Raw genomic sequence first — 18,884 nt, forward strand, 5'->3', positions numbered from 1 at the left:
TGAAGCAGCAACGAAAATCATTTCCTGGTTGGGGGTCACCACAACATGAGGAACTGTATTAAAGGGTCGCGGCATTAGGAAGGTTGAGAACCACTGCTCTAATACATAATGCACAACTGTCTGTTCCTGTGGCATGGATGTGCGAGAGACTTGTGAAAAAGTAGTTTTCAATGTGCCTTACAGGGAAAACCATAGTGCCACAAACTAAAAGCAATGAATTTTATTACAAATTTAAAAACATAATAAATGACCATTTTCCACCACAGTAATGACACATATATCGCTTGAAGGTGTAAGATCACAAATGAATGTCCTAGGTCCAAGCCACATAGTCCTAAATGGGTGTTCTGGATAATAGCATTTTGTCACAGAATCCAATTAAAAAATTATGAAACTGTAAATGAGCAAAACACTAGTAGTCTTGGCACAGAACTTAGTCGAGATTCTCGGCAGACCATGTGGTCGCCAGCAACCATGTAAAGTGCATCACTCATTCATCAAACTTTCAATGTGCAGCAATAGTGAGGTGAATTTGACTCCTTTCAAAAGTAAAGAGCCAGTAAACTCTGCAATGTCCAAAAGTCCTGCCATCACCACTGGCTGTATTCTATAATGTGTGTCAACAAATTTAAAAATCGCATATTGCCATGTTAGTACAGCAATCTGTCTGCTGTGCTATTGTGTTCTGATAGGGGGACTGCCCCTCCACCTTCCCGCCAGAACACACTGGTCATTACTCGCAGCCATTGAAGAGTGCTGATCTGGTGCTAATCAGCTGCTGGCTTTCTAGGATGCTTGTTCGACAGAAGCCAGTCGTGAGATCAGTTTGTCGGATAAGGACCTGTACACACTGGCCGAATGTCTGCCAGTTTCTACTGTTTTCAGCCTATATTTAGCCCATGTGTACGGGGCTTAAGCCTTTCTCATTTTGTTACAAAATGAAAAGAATTGATACAGAAAACCGTGATCGCCTAAAATTTATGTAAGGCAAGACTTCAGTTAACTTAGACTGAATCATCCTTAATTTATAGATTATCAATGTAAAATTCTTTGGCATCTCTGAAAATGTTTTTGTCTCTAGTTTGGAATCTCCCTGTTGTATGCATTACTGAGCCATGGAGAGAGCCTATTGTCTTCTGATACACCAATGGAGCCATGCATTGGGGACTTTGAAAAATGGTAATGAGTATGGAGTCTGTGTGTCCCTGTGTAACCCTGTTTGGCAGTACTTGTGCTGTGTGTTTGCATATTCTCAAAGTAGTAGTCTAGCCTATAGTCATAACTTTAGATATGGACAGGTACTGGTGAGTGGCATGACTTTGCTGTCTTTTTGTATCTCCTGGTGAAAAAATGTATGGCTTAAGATGGTGGAAGTTGCAAACCTCCAGCATCTATCCAAGAACAACCTAAATTATTGTTGAACCAATGCTTTCAAGTTTTTTTTTTTTTTTTTTTTTTTTTTTGTGCACCTAAACATTCATTCTACACTTGTAGTAATGCCAGGAGTCCTTGAAGCTTCACCTATAGTATGTAAATCACTATGGCACACTAAACTATTCAGGGCCACCGAGAACCAGTTCAAAACCTATGCTTGCTGAGTTTTGTGACCATGTGTGTTGTGTTTTTTTTTTTCTTTATCTTTTTCTTTTTTTCAATTCTTGGAATTTGGGAAATGATCAAACTCTGTATATGTAGACTTTCCTCTTGCTGTCCTTGTGTAATGGTTGTTTAGAGCAAAAGATTTGTATTTTGTTTTTTTCATGGCATGTAAAAGCCTCCATTTGTCTCAATTCCTCCCTAGGACTGATACAGTTTTCCTTGTAGCAAAGGAGCTCTCTCATGTTTCCAAATCCTCCATGGTGGAGCCACTCTTCCTGCCAAGCAATTTGCTTTCCTTATTTTGCCGTTACCTTGACAAGCAGACTATTCATAAACTAGAGGACAAAATGGAGTAAGTTGCCTTCTATTTCCAACCTATGGTGAAAATTTGGACTCCCAAAGGAGGAGAGACTATGCTTTAGGTTTACAAAAATGGATGGGGTTGATATTATTTTGTTTGCCTAAGTTTTTGTACACAGACATCGAGTACACATTCGTGTGTTTTGGAAAAAGCTTATACTCTTTCATGCAGGTTTCATGTCTTCGTAACAAACTGTGCTACATAATAATTGCCAGGGAAAAAATTACTTTAAAGCATACAAAATGTCATTGCAAATACGTTGATTCTTAAATGCATTTTTTTTTTACATGCAAGCAGTACCTTTTTAATGTGACTTTGTATCAGATTCTTGCAATCTCTCTCCAGCACAGCTCAGGTGGGGAGATGAAGAAGCAGCACAAGGAGCCAATCAGTTTTGCTGCAGTGCTGACAAGGGGCATGCAGATGGGAGAGAACAGTAGCAGTCCATAGCTCTGTTGATGCATCCTACAACATGCATTTTCCTCTCTTGCATCCACAGTTGGTAAACAATCCATGAGCTTGGTTTTTGTTTTATTGGGGGATAACTTTTGATAGGGTCTTCAGGTATATGGGATGCCCAGTGGAACTGAAACAACTTTGGAGGACAACTTGTGTACAAAAAAACAAGACATTTGGCAAATGGCACAAAAATAGATCCTGGACTTTCTACTTGTTCTGGAGCAACTCTTGTCTTTTGAAGAAATCAACACTAGGAGCACTTGATCCCCTAAACTAACTTCTTCAGACCCCAGATGAAAATCTCCTCCTCATCCACCTGACTGTCATGAGAATATCCCAGGGCAAGGTATTCCAAGATGTGCATGGGATTGATGTCCCAGAGAGAACTAGGTTGGTATTACACCTGACTGCCCTCTCCGTTGTAGGCCCAGGGAGTGTACGGGTACTCGCTGTCCTGTTCATATAGTTATAAAAGTCAAGCTGCTTTCAGGCCTTGCGCTGGGCTGGCTTCTTCCCCTGCTGACAGGCTGTCCTTCCTTGTAGACTGTTGGACAGTGGAGATCCCTCTTTCCAGCTCCACACCAGCAGCACTTCCCCACTCCATCTTCCACCTGACTCCCCTGCTGACTAGGGTCTTGTCATAGTTGAGGGCTGACCTAGCCATCATGAGAGGCCTCCAGCATAGGGATTGGCCGGATTCCCCAAAGAATGCAGATCAGGCGCTCCTCACCCACGCCTACTGGCTTCTAGAAACTTCTCCAAGTCTCTAGAGCAGGCGGGGAATATCGGAGAATTGACCTGTAGAGCCCTCCAGCATTAACCTGAAGTAAACTTGCTGACTCCTACTCAGACTTCTAGCAAGCCTCTAACTGTACAAAAAAAAAAAGATTTACACTTGAGGGTGTTACACCTATATTTTAGCTACAATAGAAGTGGGTATCTACTTATACTGTAGCTCAAGATTGTAATTGGGTATCGAGAACAGGGGTTTGAATGATCTAAATATAACGCTAGCAACAGATGTAGTTATAGTTATGCTTCAACTCCTGGGCTAAGTGTGGAATTGGGACACTGCAACGCATAATACTGGATGATGCTTGAGTTCAGTGTGCTTAAGACCTACTTCCTACAGTTGACACACAGTCCAGACACCACTTCCCACCCACACTGTTAGTATCTGACCTAATCGAAAGCATCTGGATTAATGAAAAGCTAGATAAAACGCTCCAGATTTATTGGGGTGATTTCACTAGCCGTTGGGTTTTTTTTTTTTTTTTTTTGTACATAATTTCGCTGATGCATTATTATTATTATTATACAGTATTTATAAAGCGCCAATAGTTCGCTCAGCGCTGTACATTACAAAGGGGACAGAACATGTGACAGAACAATACCAATACAATGCAAAACATGAGGGGATCGAGGGCCCTGCTCTTTCAAGCTTACAATCTAGGAGGGAGGGGATGGTGGCACAGGAGGAGATAGCTGTGGGGGATGGAGTGGTAGGAAGAGTGGAGGAGGTCGGCAAGTTAGCAGGGGGCGGGGTAGGCTTCCCTGAAGAGATGGGTTTTCAGGGTGCGCCTAAAGGAGAGGAGAGTAGGTGATAATCTGATGGGTTGGGGCAGGGAGTTCCAGAGGATGGGTGACACCCTGGAGAAGTCCTGGAGGCGGGCATGGGAGGAGGAGACCAGGGAACTAGAGAGAAGGAGGTCTTGTGAGGAGCGGAGTGTGCGTGCTGGGCGGTACTTGGATATTAGGTCAGTGATGTAGTTTGGGGCAGTATGGTGGACAGCTTTGTATGTCAGCGTTAGGATTTTGAATTTGATCCGTTGCGCAATCGGAAGCCAGTGGAGGGATTGGCAGAGGGGGGTTGCGGAAACGGAGCGGTTGGAAAGGTGAATGAGTCTGGCAGCCGTATTCAGGATGGACTGAAGCGGGGATAGCCAGCGGCGAGGCAGGCCAGTGAGGAGGGAGTTGCAGTAGTCGAGTCGCGATATGATGAGGGAGTGGATGAGCTGTTTAGTGGTTTCTGGAGTTAGGAACGTGCGGATTTTGGCGATGTTGCGGAGGTGGAGTCTGCACGAGTTTGTTAAAGAGTGGACTTGGGGCTGGAAGGATAGGTTGGAGTCCAAAATAACACCAAGTACTCTGGCCTGCGGGGCGGGTTTGATGGTGGCGTTGTTGGACATGATGGAGAAGTCAATGGGGGGTGGTGTCCGGGCTGGAGGGAAGACAAGAAACTCGGTTTTGGAGAGGTTCAGTTTAAGGAAGTGGAGCGACATCCAGTCTGATATGTCGCTCAACAGGTGTGTGATTCGGGCGGAGACCGAGGGGGTGAGGTGGGGGTTGAGAGATAGATTTGTGTGTCGTCGGCATAGAGGTGGTAGTTGAAGCCGTGAGAGTGTATGAGTCGGCCAAGGGAGGAGGTGTAGATGGAGAAGAGAAGGGGCCCGAGGACAGAGCCTTGAGGGACCCCAACAGAGAGGGGGAGTGAGAGGGAGGTGGTGGCATTATAGGTAACGCTGAAAGAGCGTTGTGACAGGTAGGATGAGAGCCAGGAGAGAGCAGAATCTCTGAGGCCGAGGGAGTGTAGTTTTTTGAGGAGGAGGGGGTGGTCGACTGTGTCAAAGGCTGCAGAGAGGTCAAGGAGTAGGAGCACTGAATAGTGGCCATTAGCTTTGGCGGTTAGCAGGTCGTTGGAGAGTTTGAGTAAGGAAGTTTCGGTGGAGTGTAGGGGACGGAAGCCGGACTGTAGGGGATCGAGGAGGTTGTTGTCGTTGAGGTGAGAGCATAGGCGGGCGTAGACTAGGCGCTCAAGGAGTTTAGATGTAAATGGGAGCAGGGAGATGGGTCTGAGGTTGTTCGGGTCATTGGGGTCCAGGGAGGGCTTTTTAAGTATGGGGGTGATGTGTGCATGTTTCAGAGGGGAAGGGAAAGTGCCGGAGGAGAGGGAGAGATTGAAGATGTGGGTGAGGGAGCGTAGGATGGAGGGGGAGGGAGGTCGTAGGAGTTGTGTGGGGATAGGGTCAAGGGGGCAGGTGGTGAGGTGGGCATCAGAGAGGATCCTGGAGACTTCTTCGATGGTAATAAGGTCAAAGGTGCGGAGTGTTGGGGGAGCTTCAGTATGAGGAATGTAGGGTGGGGTGGGAGAGGAGGTTAGAGCAGTGGTGGGGCCGTGGGAGAGGGGTGTAGAGGGGGTAGCTGAGTGAGGGGGAAGGGGGTTGGAGGGAGTTTGAGCAGCGACGAAGTCCCTGTGGGTTATGTCGAGGGGGAGGGGGGATGAGGGGGTAGCTGTGTGAGAGGGGACGGGTTGAGACGGCGTGTGAGTTGCGGCAATGTCCTTGCGAATTTTGTCAATCTTGTTTTTGAAGTGATTGGCAATCTCAAGGGCAGTGAGTGAGGTGCTGGGTGGAGGTGGGGGTGGCGAGAGTAGAGAGTTGAAGGCGGAGAAGAGTCGGCGAGGATTGGAGGAGAGGGCCTTGATGAGGGTCAGGAAGTAGGCTTGTTTGGCAGTATGGAGGGAGGAGGTGTAGGTGTGGAAGGCAGATTTGTATCGGGTGAAGGCTTGTTGGGATTTGGTTTTGCGCCATAGTCGCTCCAGGGCACGACTGTGTCGTTTGAGGGTTTTGGTGTGATCAGTCTGCCAGGGCTGGAGCGGTCGGGGTCTGATGTTGCGTGTGGTTAAAGGCGCTAGTGAGTCAAGGGCTGTTGACAGCGCATTGTTGTAGGCGGTCATAGCCAAGTCGGGGCAGGACAGGGGGAGGATGCGGTCATGGAGTTGATCAACTGCGGATTGGAGGGAGGCAGGGTTAAGGTTGCGGAGGTTACGGCTGGTAGTAGTGTGACATTTGGAAGGGTAGGCATTGGAGGATGAGGAGATAGAGAAAGTAATCAGGTTGTGGTCAGAGAGAGGGAAGGGGGTGTTAGTGAGGTTGTGGGGAGCGCAGCGGTTGGAGAAGACAAGATCAAGGATATTACCGTCGGAGTGGGTGGTGGATTGTATGCACTGTGCAAGTGCAAAGGAGTAGGTTAAGTGGAGGAGACGGGCTGTGTCCGGGTTGTCGAGGTTGACAGGGATGTTGAAATCCCCAAGGATGATAGTGGGTAGCTCAGAGGAGAGGAAGAAGGGTAGCCAGGAGGAGAAGTCTTCCAGGAAGCGGGGTATGGATCCAGGAGGCCGGTATATCACAGCAATCTTCAGGGGGGTTGGGGAGAATAGTCGGACACAGTGGGCCTCGAAGGAGGAGAAGGATAGGGAGGGGGGGTTTGGGAGGACTCGGAAGGTGCTCAGCGGTGACAGGAGCAGGCCAACCCCACCACCTTTACGACCGTTGGGCCTGGGTGAGTGGGTCCAGGTGAGACCGCCGTAGGAGACTGCAGCAGGGGAGGTAGAGTCAGTGGGCTGGATCCAGGTTTCCGTAATCGCCAGGAGGTTGAGGGAGCGGGAAACAAAGAGGTCGTGGATGGCGGTAAGCTTGTTGCACACCGATCGGGCGTTCAGGAGTGCACATGAAAACGGGGGGGAGATTTTAGGGAGCAGGGGGACAGATACTAAGTTGCGGGGGTTGCGGCAGGACGTGGAGGCGGGAGGGTTTTGTGCGGGAGGTGGTGGAGGGCCAGGATTCGGGGAGATGTCCCCCGCGGTTATGAGGAGAAGGGTGAGAAAGGTGGCATGGGAGTGGGATGTGCAGGAGCGTGAGAAACTACTAGTGGAGGTGTTGGGGTCAGTGGGAGAGCGGAGTAATAGGAGGAGGTGGTGGGTGCCATAGAGGGGTGAGGGAAGCAGTGAGGGCACAATATACAAATGTTTGGGAGGAGCAGAGGGATATAGTGAATGGATTTTGGGAACAGAGGAGAGGAAAATGAGAAGGAGGAGTGGAAGAGGCATTTTGGGGAGGTGATGAAAGCAATAGTAGGGAGATGATAGCAATGAGGGGGAGATGTACAAGTTTTGGGGTGGAGCAGAGGGGTAAAGAAATGAGATTTGTGAAGAGGATAGTAAAATGAAGAGCAGAAGAGGGGTGTATTATATAAAAAGGTACACGGAGTGGGACTCAGGTATGCAAGAGATGTTTCCCAGGGTGTTTCCTTGCAGTCTGTCCAGCATGCAGTAGAGTTTCTTGCTGTTGTTGTGTTCCTGCTGCTTAAGTTCTCCTGCTTAAGTTCAACTGCTGTGTTTAACTGCTCTGCACTCATTCAAAGCCGCACTCCATCATAAGCAGCACCCCCATCAGAGACTGTGCCCCCCATCAGAGATCTCCCCCATGAGCTGAACTAAATTTATAGGGAGATGCTCAAATGAGCATTCAACTCCGCCCCAATTAGAAGCTGATAAGGCTCACATGAATAGGGGGGGATGATTCTTAGGAACCAGGCCACAGTCATAAACCTGAGTGCACCTAGAGGTGAGGACAAGTCAACAGATACACAGATATAATTACAACATTTGGTGAGAATTTAACAGGAGTCAATGCGTTTGTCTGGTTAAGAGTGGAGGTAGCAGATAAATGCAGTTACCCAGAGAAGAACAGCAGGAGTCAATGCGTTTGTCTGGTTAAGAGTGGAGGTAGCAGATAAATGCAGTTACCTGTGGAAGCATACCACATAACTTTTGAGATAAAATACTGCATGTGTTATTTTAATTCAAAGTAGTCAGTTCACCAAAAATGCATTATTTAAGGGGTGGACTGACCATTTGGAAACTCAAGCACTGCCCGAGGGCCCGGGGTCAGTAGGGGGCCCCATGAGATGCCCCTGGTACCTTTTTTCATAGGCTTTTTTGAGTTTGGGCAAGGACACAGGGGCCCCATGAGTTGTCAGTCCACCCCTGTTTAACAATTGCATTAAATATTAGTGTTTGTGATACTTGGCACTTAAATTTGGTGTCATTTTTTACAGTTTGGTGGTTGTTGGGGGGGGTTTTTTTTTTTTTTGTTTTTTTTTAACTTTACATGCTAGCACAGCACCAGGGGAAAAGATATTTTTTTTTTTTTTTTCCTTTTTAAAGCCCGATTCACACTAGTGCGAGTTGAGTTGCACAGAATTGCATGATAAGGGAAATCATTGTTTTCAGTGGTGTCTGTTCACATCAATGTAACTCGGCATGGAGTGATCTTGGACAAGGTTTCTGTACTACTTTTGTACAATTCCAGTATGGGTTTTGACCCCACAGAAAATACAGTACAAGCCTCATCAGTGTTGCATCCTAGTAGCTCTACATAATCGCACTGAAAATCGGATTAAAAATCTTATTGCAGCAGTGTGAACCTCGCCAAATGAATGCACACTGAAAACACAAGAATTTCACAATATTTCTTTCTCAGAACAATTTCCCTCTGGTGAAATGCAATAAATTTTCATTCCTAAGCGCAGGGTAGTAGAACATTTTCCTCACTGATGCATTGCATACTTTTAACTTGCTGGTCAGTGCAGAGCTCCCCTCATTGATATTTTGTGTAGTACTAAAATCCTGACTGCCTACACCAGGAGATAAATAACGAATGTGTGTCGTGTTTTTGTTTGTTTTTTTGTTTATGAATTGATTTTAATGATTTATCTTTTTGTATATATCTCACATTTGTAACAAATGTGCAGGACTTGCCTCACATTCGATATTTTACTTTGATGGATTGACCTTTTTTTTTTTTTTTCATGCGACATGTCTGAAAAACAAGTTACATGGCCTTTATAGTGCATGTGGAATCCTTTACTGAATTGACCCTGTAATCCCTAAGCTGCTAGCTTTCCTTCAAAAGTGTCAGGGAGATGTACCTGCCTTGAAAGAGGAAGACTAGTGGAGATCATACATGAAGATATTGCAAATATTCTCCCAGAGACAGGTTCATACAGGGGCATATTTACCGCAAGATAAACAAGGCATTTGCCTAGGGTGGCATTTTTTTCTGCCCCCTGGCAGAAGTAATACACTTGGCAGCTGCTGGTGACTGAGGATGGAGAGGAGGCACAGCAGTGCGGGTTGCTTGAGGGTGTCCAACTCTCGTTCCCAGATCAGAAGGAAGACGTGGGGCTTTCCTGATCATGGCTCATGGGGTGGCCGGTGGGTGTTATTCCAAAAGTGAGTGCTGGAAAAATCTGTCTCTCTCTTCTCCTCTCATGGGGGGGAGGGCGGTTTTACTCTTGCCTAGGGCAGCACCCAAGCAAAATACACCACTGATTTTACACTGTACAGTTGTGTGCAATAGATTTAATGTCAAGCTGGCCCAAACAAATTTCGTAAGAAATGCAGTCAGCGCAGTGTAAACTGCATGTAGGTTCCACTACTTACAGTATACAGCTCTGTGTTCTGTCAGCAATGCAGGGATTTCCCATCAGCTGCTGAAACAAAATGGAGTTGGGCCAAGCGCTGCTCAGCCATTCACAGGAAGCCTCATATTTTTATCATTGAATACAAGGCTTCCTCTGGCTGATGTGGAGAGGCAGGTCGACCTCCGCCAATCAGAGGAAGCCTTGTATCCATTCTCAAAATAGAAGGCTGGGCCCACCCTTTTTATTTATTTTAGTTTTTTTTGTATGTTTTTTGTTTGTTACGGCAGCAGATATGTGCTGCATCGCTGACAGCACACAGCGTTGTTTACTGTATGGAGCCGATACTACAAAGAGTTGATATTTCTGACAGCAGCTGCATTTCTTAGGAAAGGAAATAATTTGTTAGAGCTAGTGTGGCCCAAACTATTTAACTTTAAAACCTGGAGTAAGGTTTTAAGTCCTTGTGTCAAGCCTCTTATTCTTAACAAAACAGTTATTTATCCATCTGTTGGAGCAACCTGTTGTACCACAGTGGTTTCCTTCTCTTGTGGTATTTTCCTGTCCACCACTCCAGACTTTTTGGGGGGAGATGGTAGATACCATAAGCACAGCTGGAGGATTCATGTTTAGAGACTATATCCTTAAGCTTCTGGGACTTCCAAATAGTTTTAGGTGGTGACCCTCCTCAATATTCATCCTTTATACCAAGCATCACTAAATGGCAGATCACAGTCTGGACCTAGGCCGAATGACAGTCCTTTCCGGACAGCCATGGCCAAGCCATTTAACTGTATGTACGCTCTGCACAACCAGGAAACTCGCATTTTTTCACACTTTGCTCACTGGAGTCAAAGCACAGTTCTTGAGCTTGGTTTTATATTTTTAGTAAGGGGTTTAAACTTGGATGGGTCTAGGGGTATATGGGATGCCTGAGGGAACTGCAGAGGACAAACTCCTTAGCAACTATGTACAAAAATGTGGATAGCAGTGTCTCTCTTTAAGGGGTGATAAAGCTCCTTTGGTGTACCTCCTCTGATCCTGGATTATTCCTCCTCTTCACCCAGCTGCCTTGAGGGCATCCCTGAGCAAGGGGGCCCAGAAGCTGTATTTTTAGAACAGTCACAAGTGAAGACTATTTGGATATTTCATCTGACCGCCCTCTCCCCTGATCTGGCTCAGGGGGTGTAGGAGTACTCTTACTGTCTTTCCCAATTTGCTTGGTGGGTTGGTGGCTGCCTGCAGGCCTTATGCTGGGCTGGCTGCTTCCTTGCTGCACAGACCATCTTCCTAAGGAGACTATGGGACAGAGGAGGTCCTCCCTTCTAAAATCCTGTCTGCAGGTGGGCTCCCTTCACTGGGGCTCCTTCCCAGGCTCCTCACTTCAATCTTCCTCAATCCATCTTCCACCCAAAACTGCACATCTTCCCCCAGGCTCTGCCACATTTGAGGGTTGCCCTGGACACCATGCCCAGTTTCCTGCCAGGGGATTGGCTAGGGTCCCTCAAACATGCAGATCTGAGCCGCCTCTCCTCCAACCCTCTTCCGGAAAGTTTTCTGGAAGGGTGAGAGGGCTTCAGAAACCCTGACCTGTTAGAGCTTCCCAGCCTGTCCTGGGGTGAACTCCTGCCTCACTGACAGGCAGAGTAGCAGCCTGGGAAGAGTCAGCCTTTGACTAAAAAAAGAAAAAAAAAAAACCGCTATCTAGCTAACCTGGAGGGCATTAAATCTGCAATGTAAATGGGGGGGGGGGGGGACTGCAGTGTACAAGGGGGCCTGCCAAGTATAGATGGGGAGGATGATGCAAAGGAGGAGGCTGTGATGCAACGGTGAACTGAGTAATAGCACAAATATGAGATTCTGACCCCCTACTGGAAGAAATATTTACTGACTGGACCTACTATGAATTTTAATTCAATACTCCTGCTCTATACAGTCTTCCAAGCTAGATTAAAAATCTTGCTAAAATGGGGACTTTCTACCCCACCTATGGGTGCACACAAATGGAAGGTTGTGACTTATAGGCTCTACCCTTTACAGACTTGCTTTAGCCAAAACTGCCTTCCAAAATTCAGCAATGTATGGACACACTAGATTGATTCCCAGGGGCTATTTAAACCTATGCATTGTACTAATCTCCTGTACAGGTCGCTTCAAAATCCATGTTAGGGATAGGTTTACAGTCTGGGCAGCCACTCTGGTATGAACTTACTCCCCAGTTTTTTATGTGATTATGATGCTCTGCCCACCCCTTTTTTTTTTTTTTTTTTTTTTTTTTTTTTTTTAAATCGGTCACACATGGGGCCAAGAATATATTTATGCAACATATATCTACACTGTATCTGTTCCAACACTTGTAATTACTTGCATAATTGCTCTTTGCACTAAAATGTGCTGATTTCTATACTCTTTTGTACTTGGTATAAGATGAAAAAACCTTCAATAAATTAGATTCTAATTTACATCTGGTTTGATCAATACAAAAGCTGAAGTTTTCCAACTTAACAATGGTTTAACCTTAAATTTCCTGTTTTCCCTCTAGATGTCCTACAGCACCCCCCTACGCTGTTGTGCCGTCATGAAGGCTGAATCAAAAATGAAGAGATCAGCCTTTGCTTCGCTCACCACAAGCTGGTGGATGGAGCTTCCGTTTTTGGAAATTTAAATATTTAATCCTGTTTTAAAGGAAGTTTTTTTTCTTTGTTTCGTCAAACTTTTGATGTGAATTTCCAGCTTTAAGGAACATGAGCAGGAGGGCCTGAGAGGCTGTGCCCTGTTCCCTTTTTGTTTGGAATAATTGCAAGAAAACTAATGTAAAAATATGGGGGGTGTAAATGATGAATGTAATTTATATTTTTGTTTGTGAATTTTGCACAGCATTCACTCATGCCATGTACAGCACTTGCAAAATAAACGAAAAGGAAGTGTCGCTTGTTTATGGTCTAAATTTCCTTTTAAATATTCAGTGTCTGAGCCTAAAAGCCCCCACCCAATCACTTCAATGTGTAAAATTGGACTTCCACTTTTTTTATCCATTTCAGAGCGCTCAGTAGTGCGTTACCATGCACTACAACATAGGCACATTGGCTTGGTGTGTGGGGTGCTGTTTTTAATTTACTGTCGCTGGAACACACCATGATGTATGTATGTATTTATTATTATTATTATTATACAGGATTTATATAGCACCAACAGTTTGCTCAGCGCTTTACAATATAACAGGAGACAATACAGTTCAATACAAGAGGTATCTGAGGGCCCTGCTCTTTGGAGCTTACAATCTAGGATGTATTATGTTCATGTGTGTTAAAAGTATGTGTAGGTGTACAGCCGGCTTTAATATAGTTTTAGATGTAGTTAGTGGAAGTACCTGATTTTGCCTTTCAGCAGCTTACAATCCCCATCACAGCAGAGCTCAAACTGGGAAAGGGAGAAGCCACACAAAGACAGCAAATTGTGCTGGAAATGCTCATATATAAGGAACATGCTACGCTTCTATTTGAAGACATTGTACTGACCACACCCTCTTTAATTGGGCAAGGAAAGGTTTGGGTTAAGCCAGCCATACATGGGTCAAATTCTGAAAATTTTCTTTAGAAAATCTTTTCTAAGAATTTTCGTTCGAATTTTACACCATTAGTGGGTCACAGAAACTGCCGATTTTCATGTGATCATCGAAGTTTGAGTGATCGGGCATGTTGGAAAATTTTTTGAAACTCTAATTTCCAATCAATGATGGGAGAAATGTGCAAGAAATTAATAAACTGTGACCTGGAAAGAGAAGAAAATTCTTGGCAACAAATTCTTTACTGTAGCAATATGAGGAGAAATTGAAGGCTTGGTTGTAATCCGATGGTGCCAACATTGATTACGAAATTCAAAGTACGAAATTCCCAATTTTCTAAAGAAAATTCGTTCAGAATTCAACCCCATGTATGGCCTGCAATAGTAGTAGTGCACAGTGTCAAATTGTGCTGACATTGGGAGGGGCCAGGTTAAATTTATTTATTACAGGTACTTACTTAGCACCATCAATTTACACAGCGCTTTATGTATATTGCACATTCACATCAGTCCCTAACCCTCAAATAAAACCTGAGCCTACTTTTTGCTCTGCCAAGAGTGCATAGTGCTTTACTTTTTGACCTCTACGCTGTTATGCCTGACCTTGCAGAGTGCCTTCCAAGCAAATCTTTCCCTCTCCTCCCAGTACAACTCTCTCCCGCCACAGTCTAATGGTGAAAAACTCCTCAATCATACCCATTAGACCTTGCCATTGTGTTGCATCTGCTGGTGATTTCCTCTTCCTCAGGTCCCAACACCACAATATCCCACTTGTATATTTGTTTGTTCTTTTTTCATACATCACTTATGATAGTTGTTTGAATACACTGACAACAAATGGGTATTTGTGACAATATGTGGGCAAAAAACAGTCATACAGGGAACATTGGGGGTTGTGATAGGCTGGTCAGGTATGAGCGGGCTTTCCATGAAGGGGTTAGTACAGGGGCAGACTGACAACTCATGGGGCCCCCGGGCAATAGGGGATCATGGGGCCCCTGTGTCCTTGCCCAAACTCAAAAAAGCCTATGAAAAGGGTACCAGGGCATCTCATGGGGCCCCCTACTGACCCCGGGGCCTCAGGCAGTGCCCGAATTTCCAAATGGTCAGTCCGCCCCTGTGTTAGTATGTGTTGCAGGGTTCAGAGCTCAGTAGGAGTAGTGCATGATGCAGGGGTCAGTAGCAACAGAGCTCAAAGGTCCGTAGTAAAGCCATGTAGGCAGTGTTCAGTGTAATGCAGAGTACAGTAGTAATTCTACTTCCTCCTCTGTTTTTATCCCACCTATGCTTAAACCTGGACCTGCATACACACTGCAATGTGTGATCTCCTTGGTCAGCCTCCAACTCAGACAGTCCCTGGTGGATCTGGGCACAGCTCTTGGTCCATCCTGCCCCCATTCATTCCATCTATACTTACCTGCAAACATATTCACAAGGGCCACCTAGCATCTCCTAGTCACTACATTGTGTAATGCCTGCAGACCAGTAGAAGTAGGCGCTCACAACATGAAAGGTAATGCACTATCCCTCCTCTCCCTCCTCCTATTCCTGCTGTTGGCAAATGAAACACAAGTTTCCATGCAGGTTTTCACTAAATGTCCCTTGACAGAGTATGCCATGTGTGTAATGAGGACTAGATGCCTAAAGTGAGTACCAAAACTGGGACACTTGGTAAGCAAGGACAACCTCCTACAGTCAGACTGTGCTGTTTAACAGAGCTGTGCAAGTCTCAGAACTGAATGGACAGAGGGAAAAAAGCTCCTACTTGTATTTGCTTGAAGATCGAGGATTTTTTGTTATTTTTTTTGCTTTTTGATAAAGGGGAGGCTTTATACGCTCTGCTGTTGCTGTATTCATTAGGGATGTTTTGCTTTTGTGTGGCCCCTCTTTTTTTTTTTTTTTTGGCAGTAAGTGAGCAAACCCTCTCCTTTTACATATATTTTACATGGTAAAGTGAGAACTTCAGTAGATGTTTTGACAGGCTGTCCTTGTATTACCCCGTGTCTCTCTTGTGATCACCAGTACAAGAAGTGAAATCTCGCCACAAGAACAGCTTGCAATAAATAAAAAAAAAAAAAAACTATCAGAGGATATAACCCCTTCCCCACTTTAGCCAAAAACAAACTATTTTCGGATGGTGTTGGGATATTAAAATGCCAAAATATTAAAGATTTTTATCAAAAACCTTTATTGGGCAAGGACTTTTCCAGTACTATGGATTTAACAAATGACAATGTAGCGCTACCCCCTTGAGGGCCACTGGTTTTGGATCCACCTTATTTCCTGCACAGCCAGGCAACATGCATTTTCTGGACACAAACAGTCCATGGGCTTGGTTTTTAGGATTTATTAGAGAATTCAACTTGGCTAGGGTAAAGGGGTTATGCGATGCCCAATTTGATTGAAAAATAACTAAATGAGGATCGTTTCCTTCCTTAGCACACCGCAAAATGACATATTTGACGGTGTTCCAGCCAGAACCAAAAAAGTCTTTAGGAAAGTAATTTCCTCTAGAAAGTCAATGTCCCCTGAGTGGATTTTCATCAAAGTGACAACTTGTAGGAGCTCTTGGTCTCAGTAAGCAAAATACCAGCCTACCTGGCTGCAGTATCTGATTCCAGGAAAAGGGATTGGGTAAGCATTAGATCTCACAGCTTTTTCCAAGTATGATGCCATGGCACCCCTCAGGACCAACCTACAACCTGTAGGCAGAACCCCCCCTTCTCTGGGGCCCCCTCCCAGGGCACACAGCAGCACTTCAATCCTTCATCTTCCACCCGACTCTCCCCTTGCTGCCTATATTTAGGCCTCCTGGCTGGGATTGGTCCGACTCCCATGGATATACAGATCTCCATCTCTACCTCCTGACTTCTAGAAGCTTCTTCAAGATTCTAGAGCAGGAGGAGGTATCAGAGGACTGACCTGTAGAGCCCTCCAACCTGGTCTGAAGTAACCGTTTGACTCACATCCAGGCTTCTAGCAAGCCTCTAGCTTAACTATTTACACTAGAGGGGTGCTACAATACAAAAGCGGCTTGTTTGGGAATTCTTGAACACAGGGGCAAGTCACTTTTGACACATTTACTTCAGTGATTGAGTCTGAGCCACCTATTTTAGTGTCTGAAAGACAACATTCTTTCATTAAAAATGATAGGTAGTGGTCTCACTACCTTAACATTAAAAATGTTAAGGTAGTGGTCTCCAAACTGCAGCCCTTTGCATGACTTTATCCGGCCCTCGGGGCTTTTTTCTTCCAACTGACATTAATAGTGGGGCATAATTCCTGCCACTGATACCAACAGTGGTGCACTATTCATTCCCTGGACACCAATGATTTAGGATTATTCCTCCGACTGATATCTGTGATGGGGCACTGTTCCTTCGACTGTCCCCAGCACTGGGGCATTATTTCTCCCACTGACACTAATGATGGAGCACTATTCCTCCCACTGACCCCAACAATGGGGCATTATTCCTCCCACTGACACCAATAATGGAGCATTATCATCGACGCTAGGACATTTTCTACTCCCATGGGCTGTTGACTTCATTTTATTCTATTACGGAGTTAGAAACTTTTCATAGTAATCGGGGCACAGCAGCCTTTCCATGGCCAAGGGAACCCAAGCCTTCCCTGGGCCACCTTGGCTGCCCAATCCTGCACTGGCTAGAGGTTTCACTTTCTTCAGTTTTAGTTTTCTGAATGATAGTGTGTTCTGCCTTTCCAGATCAATACCTTGGATGCAGGGACCACTAGTTCCAGGTCATACTCAGACCTCCAATGAGGATGTGAACTAGCACTCAAAAGCTGTCTACAAGATACTTGGACAGGCTAGAAGTCAACCTAACAAATGCCATTCCCACACCTCCCAGGAGGCATGCTACCATAATATAACCAGCCGAACATTTGGCTCTCCGCTTCTTCCTCAATAAGGAAGAGTCACACTTGGCTGCGTTTAGAAGCAAAAACTTTACTGGTAACATTTTCAACCGGGATGTACTGCCTTCGTCAAACTATGTACTGTTCTTTCACATAACAATGCTAGTGCCCTATGTTCTACCGCTTTGCACCATACTTTGGAGGAATACAACTAAACCCCTTACTCTGAATCTCTGTGGGCAGTTCCACTTTCTCCAAAGACAGGGCTTAAGTACAAATGAATTGCTTTGTTCTCAATCTCTTTCTTGAAGAGTTCCACCTTGCTCTTCTCTCTCTTTTGTGCAGCGCTAACCCACGAAGTGGCTGATGGAAGTAAACTGGGTTTCCCTTACCTGTTCAGGGGCTGCCTGTCCTGTTGACAGTCCCAGAAGCACACCAACAAATTCAGGCTCTGTATAGGGGTCTTTTATTATCTGTTGCAGAACCTAAAATGCAGGGAGGAGGGTGCAGGATACTATAGCCACATAAATCTTAGAGGACAACTTCCTGGAAAATTTAGTTCCCTGTAGTATTAGGTTCTATATTAGCAGCCTCAAAAATAATGCTGATAGAAGGGGGAGCAGCTAGTAAATCTGAGACCCTATTAGAGAAGTTAGTCTTTAACCACTTCAATAACAGACACTTTCATTTCACCCCCCTTCCTGCCCAGGCCAATTTTGCGCAATTTGACAATTGTGCGGTTATGCAACACTGTACTCATTAAATTTTTAGAAATAGAGCTTTCTTTTGGTGGTATTTAGTCACCACTGGGTTTTGTATTTTTTGCTAAATAAACTAAAAAAACTGAAAATTTTGAAGAAAGCTTTGTCTCTGTTGTAAATATTTGCAAATAATCTTCATAAATTTAGGCCAATATGTACTCTACATTTCTTTTGGTGAAAATATCCCTAATAAGTGTATATTAAGTCTGTAGGAGTCAACAAACTATGCTATATATCTTAAAAAGTGATCAATTCTGATCTACGGATGGCCTATCTAGTTTCTTGAGGCTCAGACATGTCAGGACAGTGTAAATACTCCCCAAATGACCCCTTTTTGGAACGTAGACAGTCCAAGGTATTTAGCAGGAAGCATGGTGAGTTTTGTGAAGTTGTAATTTTGTTATTTTTTGGAAAATGAAGAAAAGAAAACATTTATTTTTACATCATGTCAGGAGTGCAGTACAGCATCATCATATAATTGGTGTAATCAGGGACACTCACCGGTGATAGTATGTACAAAAAAAAAAAAAAAAACCCTCAGGAGTTGCTGAAGTTTTGGATCTCCCATAGTTCTGCACAGCCAGGCAAAACGCATTTTCACATAGACTTGCATCCTGGAGTCAGTATCCAGTCCTTGAGCTTTGTTTTGGGGATTTTATTAGGGGATTGTAACTTGGATAGGGTTAGGGGTGTATGGGATGCCCAATGAAATTGTAACTGAGGACATTCTTCCTTAACTATGTAAAAGTCTTTACACAAAAATCCTCTTCTTGGAGAGCTAGCCAGCATCTCCTAATGCAGGGTTTCTTAAACACCGCACTGCAGGTGACTTCATTGCCTTTGTGATTTGCATGTAGGTGCCAATGCATTGTTAACGACATCCCAAATACAGTGTGTTTGAAGGCACCAGATTGCATGGTACCGTAGTACCATGTGGTTTGGTGCCGAGTGTTTTTTAAAAGTAGTACATGCACTGCTTTTTCTACACTCCAGTGTGA

The 18,884-nt window shown here is 44.9% G+C and overlaps 1 protein-coding gene across 1 annotated transcript in view; it reads left to right on the plus strand.

The window, feature by feature from the left end:
- The window catches only part of PATL2 (PAT1 homolog 2), a 58,647-nt gene extending 46,036 nt beyond the window's left edge, over positions 1 to 12,611 (plus strand). Inside the window, exons 17-19 of the mRNA XM_089677982.1 lie at positions 1,082 to 1,179; positions 1,802 to 1,951; positions 12,225 to 12,611. Coding sequence (XP_089534108.1) covers positions 1,082 to 1,179; positions 1,802 to 1,951; positions 12,225 to 12,264 — 288 coding nt within the window. The 3' untranslated portion in view covers positions 12,265 to 12,611. The remainder of the gene's footprint in view (positions 1 to 1,081; positions 1,180 to 1,801; positions 1,952 to 12,224) is intronic.
- The last annotated feature ends 6,273 nt before the right edge of the window (positions 12,612 to 18,884 follow it).

The sequence above is a fragment of the Staurois parvus genome, unplaced genomic scaffold (assembly GCF_062004578.1).
Source record: "Staurois parvus isolate SC_StPar_1 unplaced genomic scaffold, SC_StPar_1.0 ptg000195l, whole genome shotgun sequence".
NCBI lineage: Eukaryota > Metazoa > Chordata > Amphibia > Anura > Ranidae > Staurois > Staurois parvus.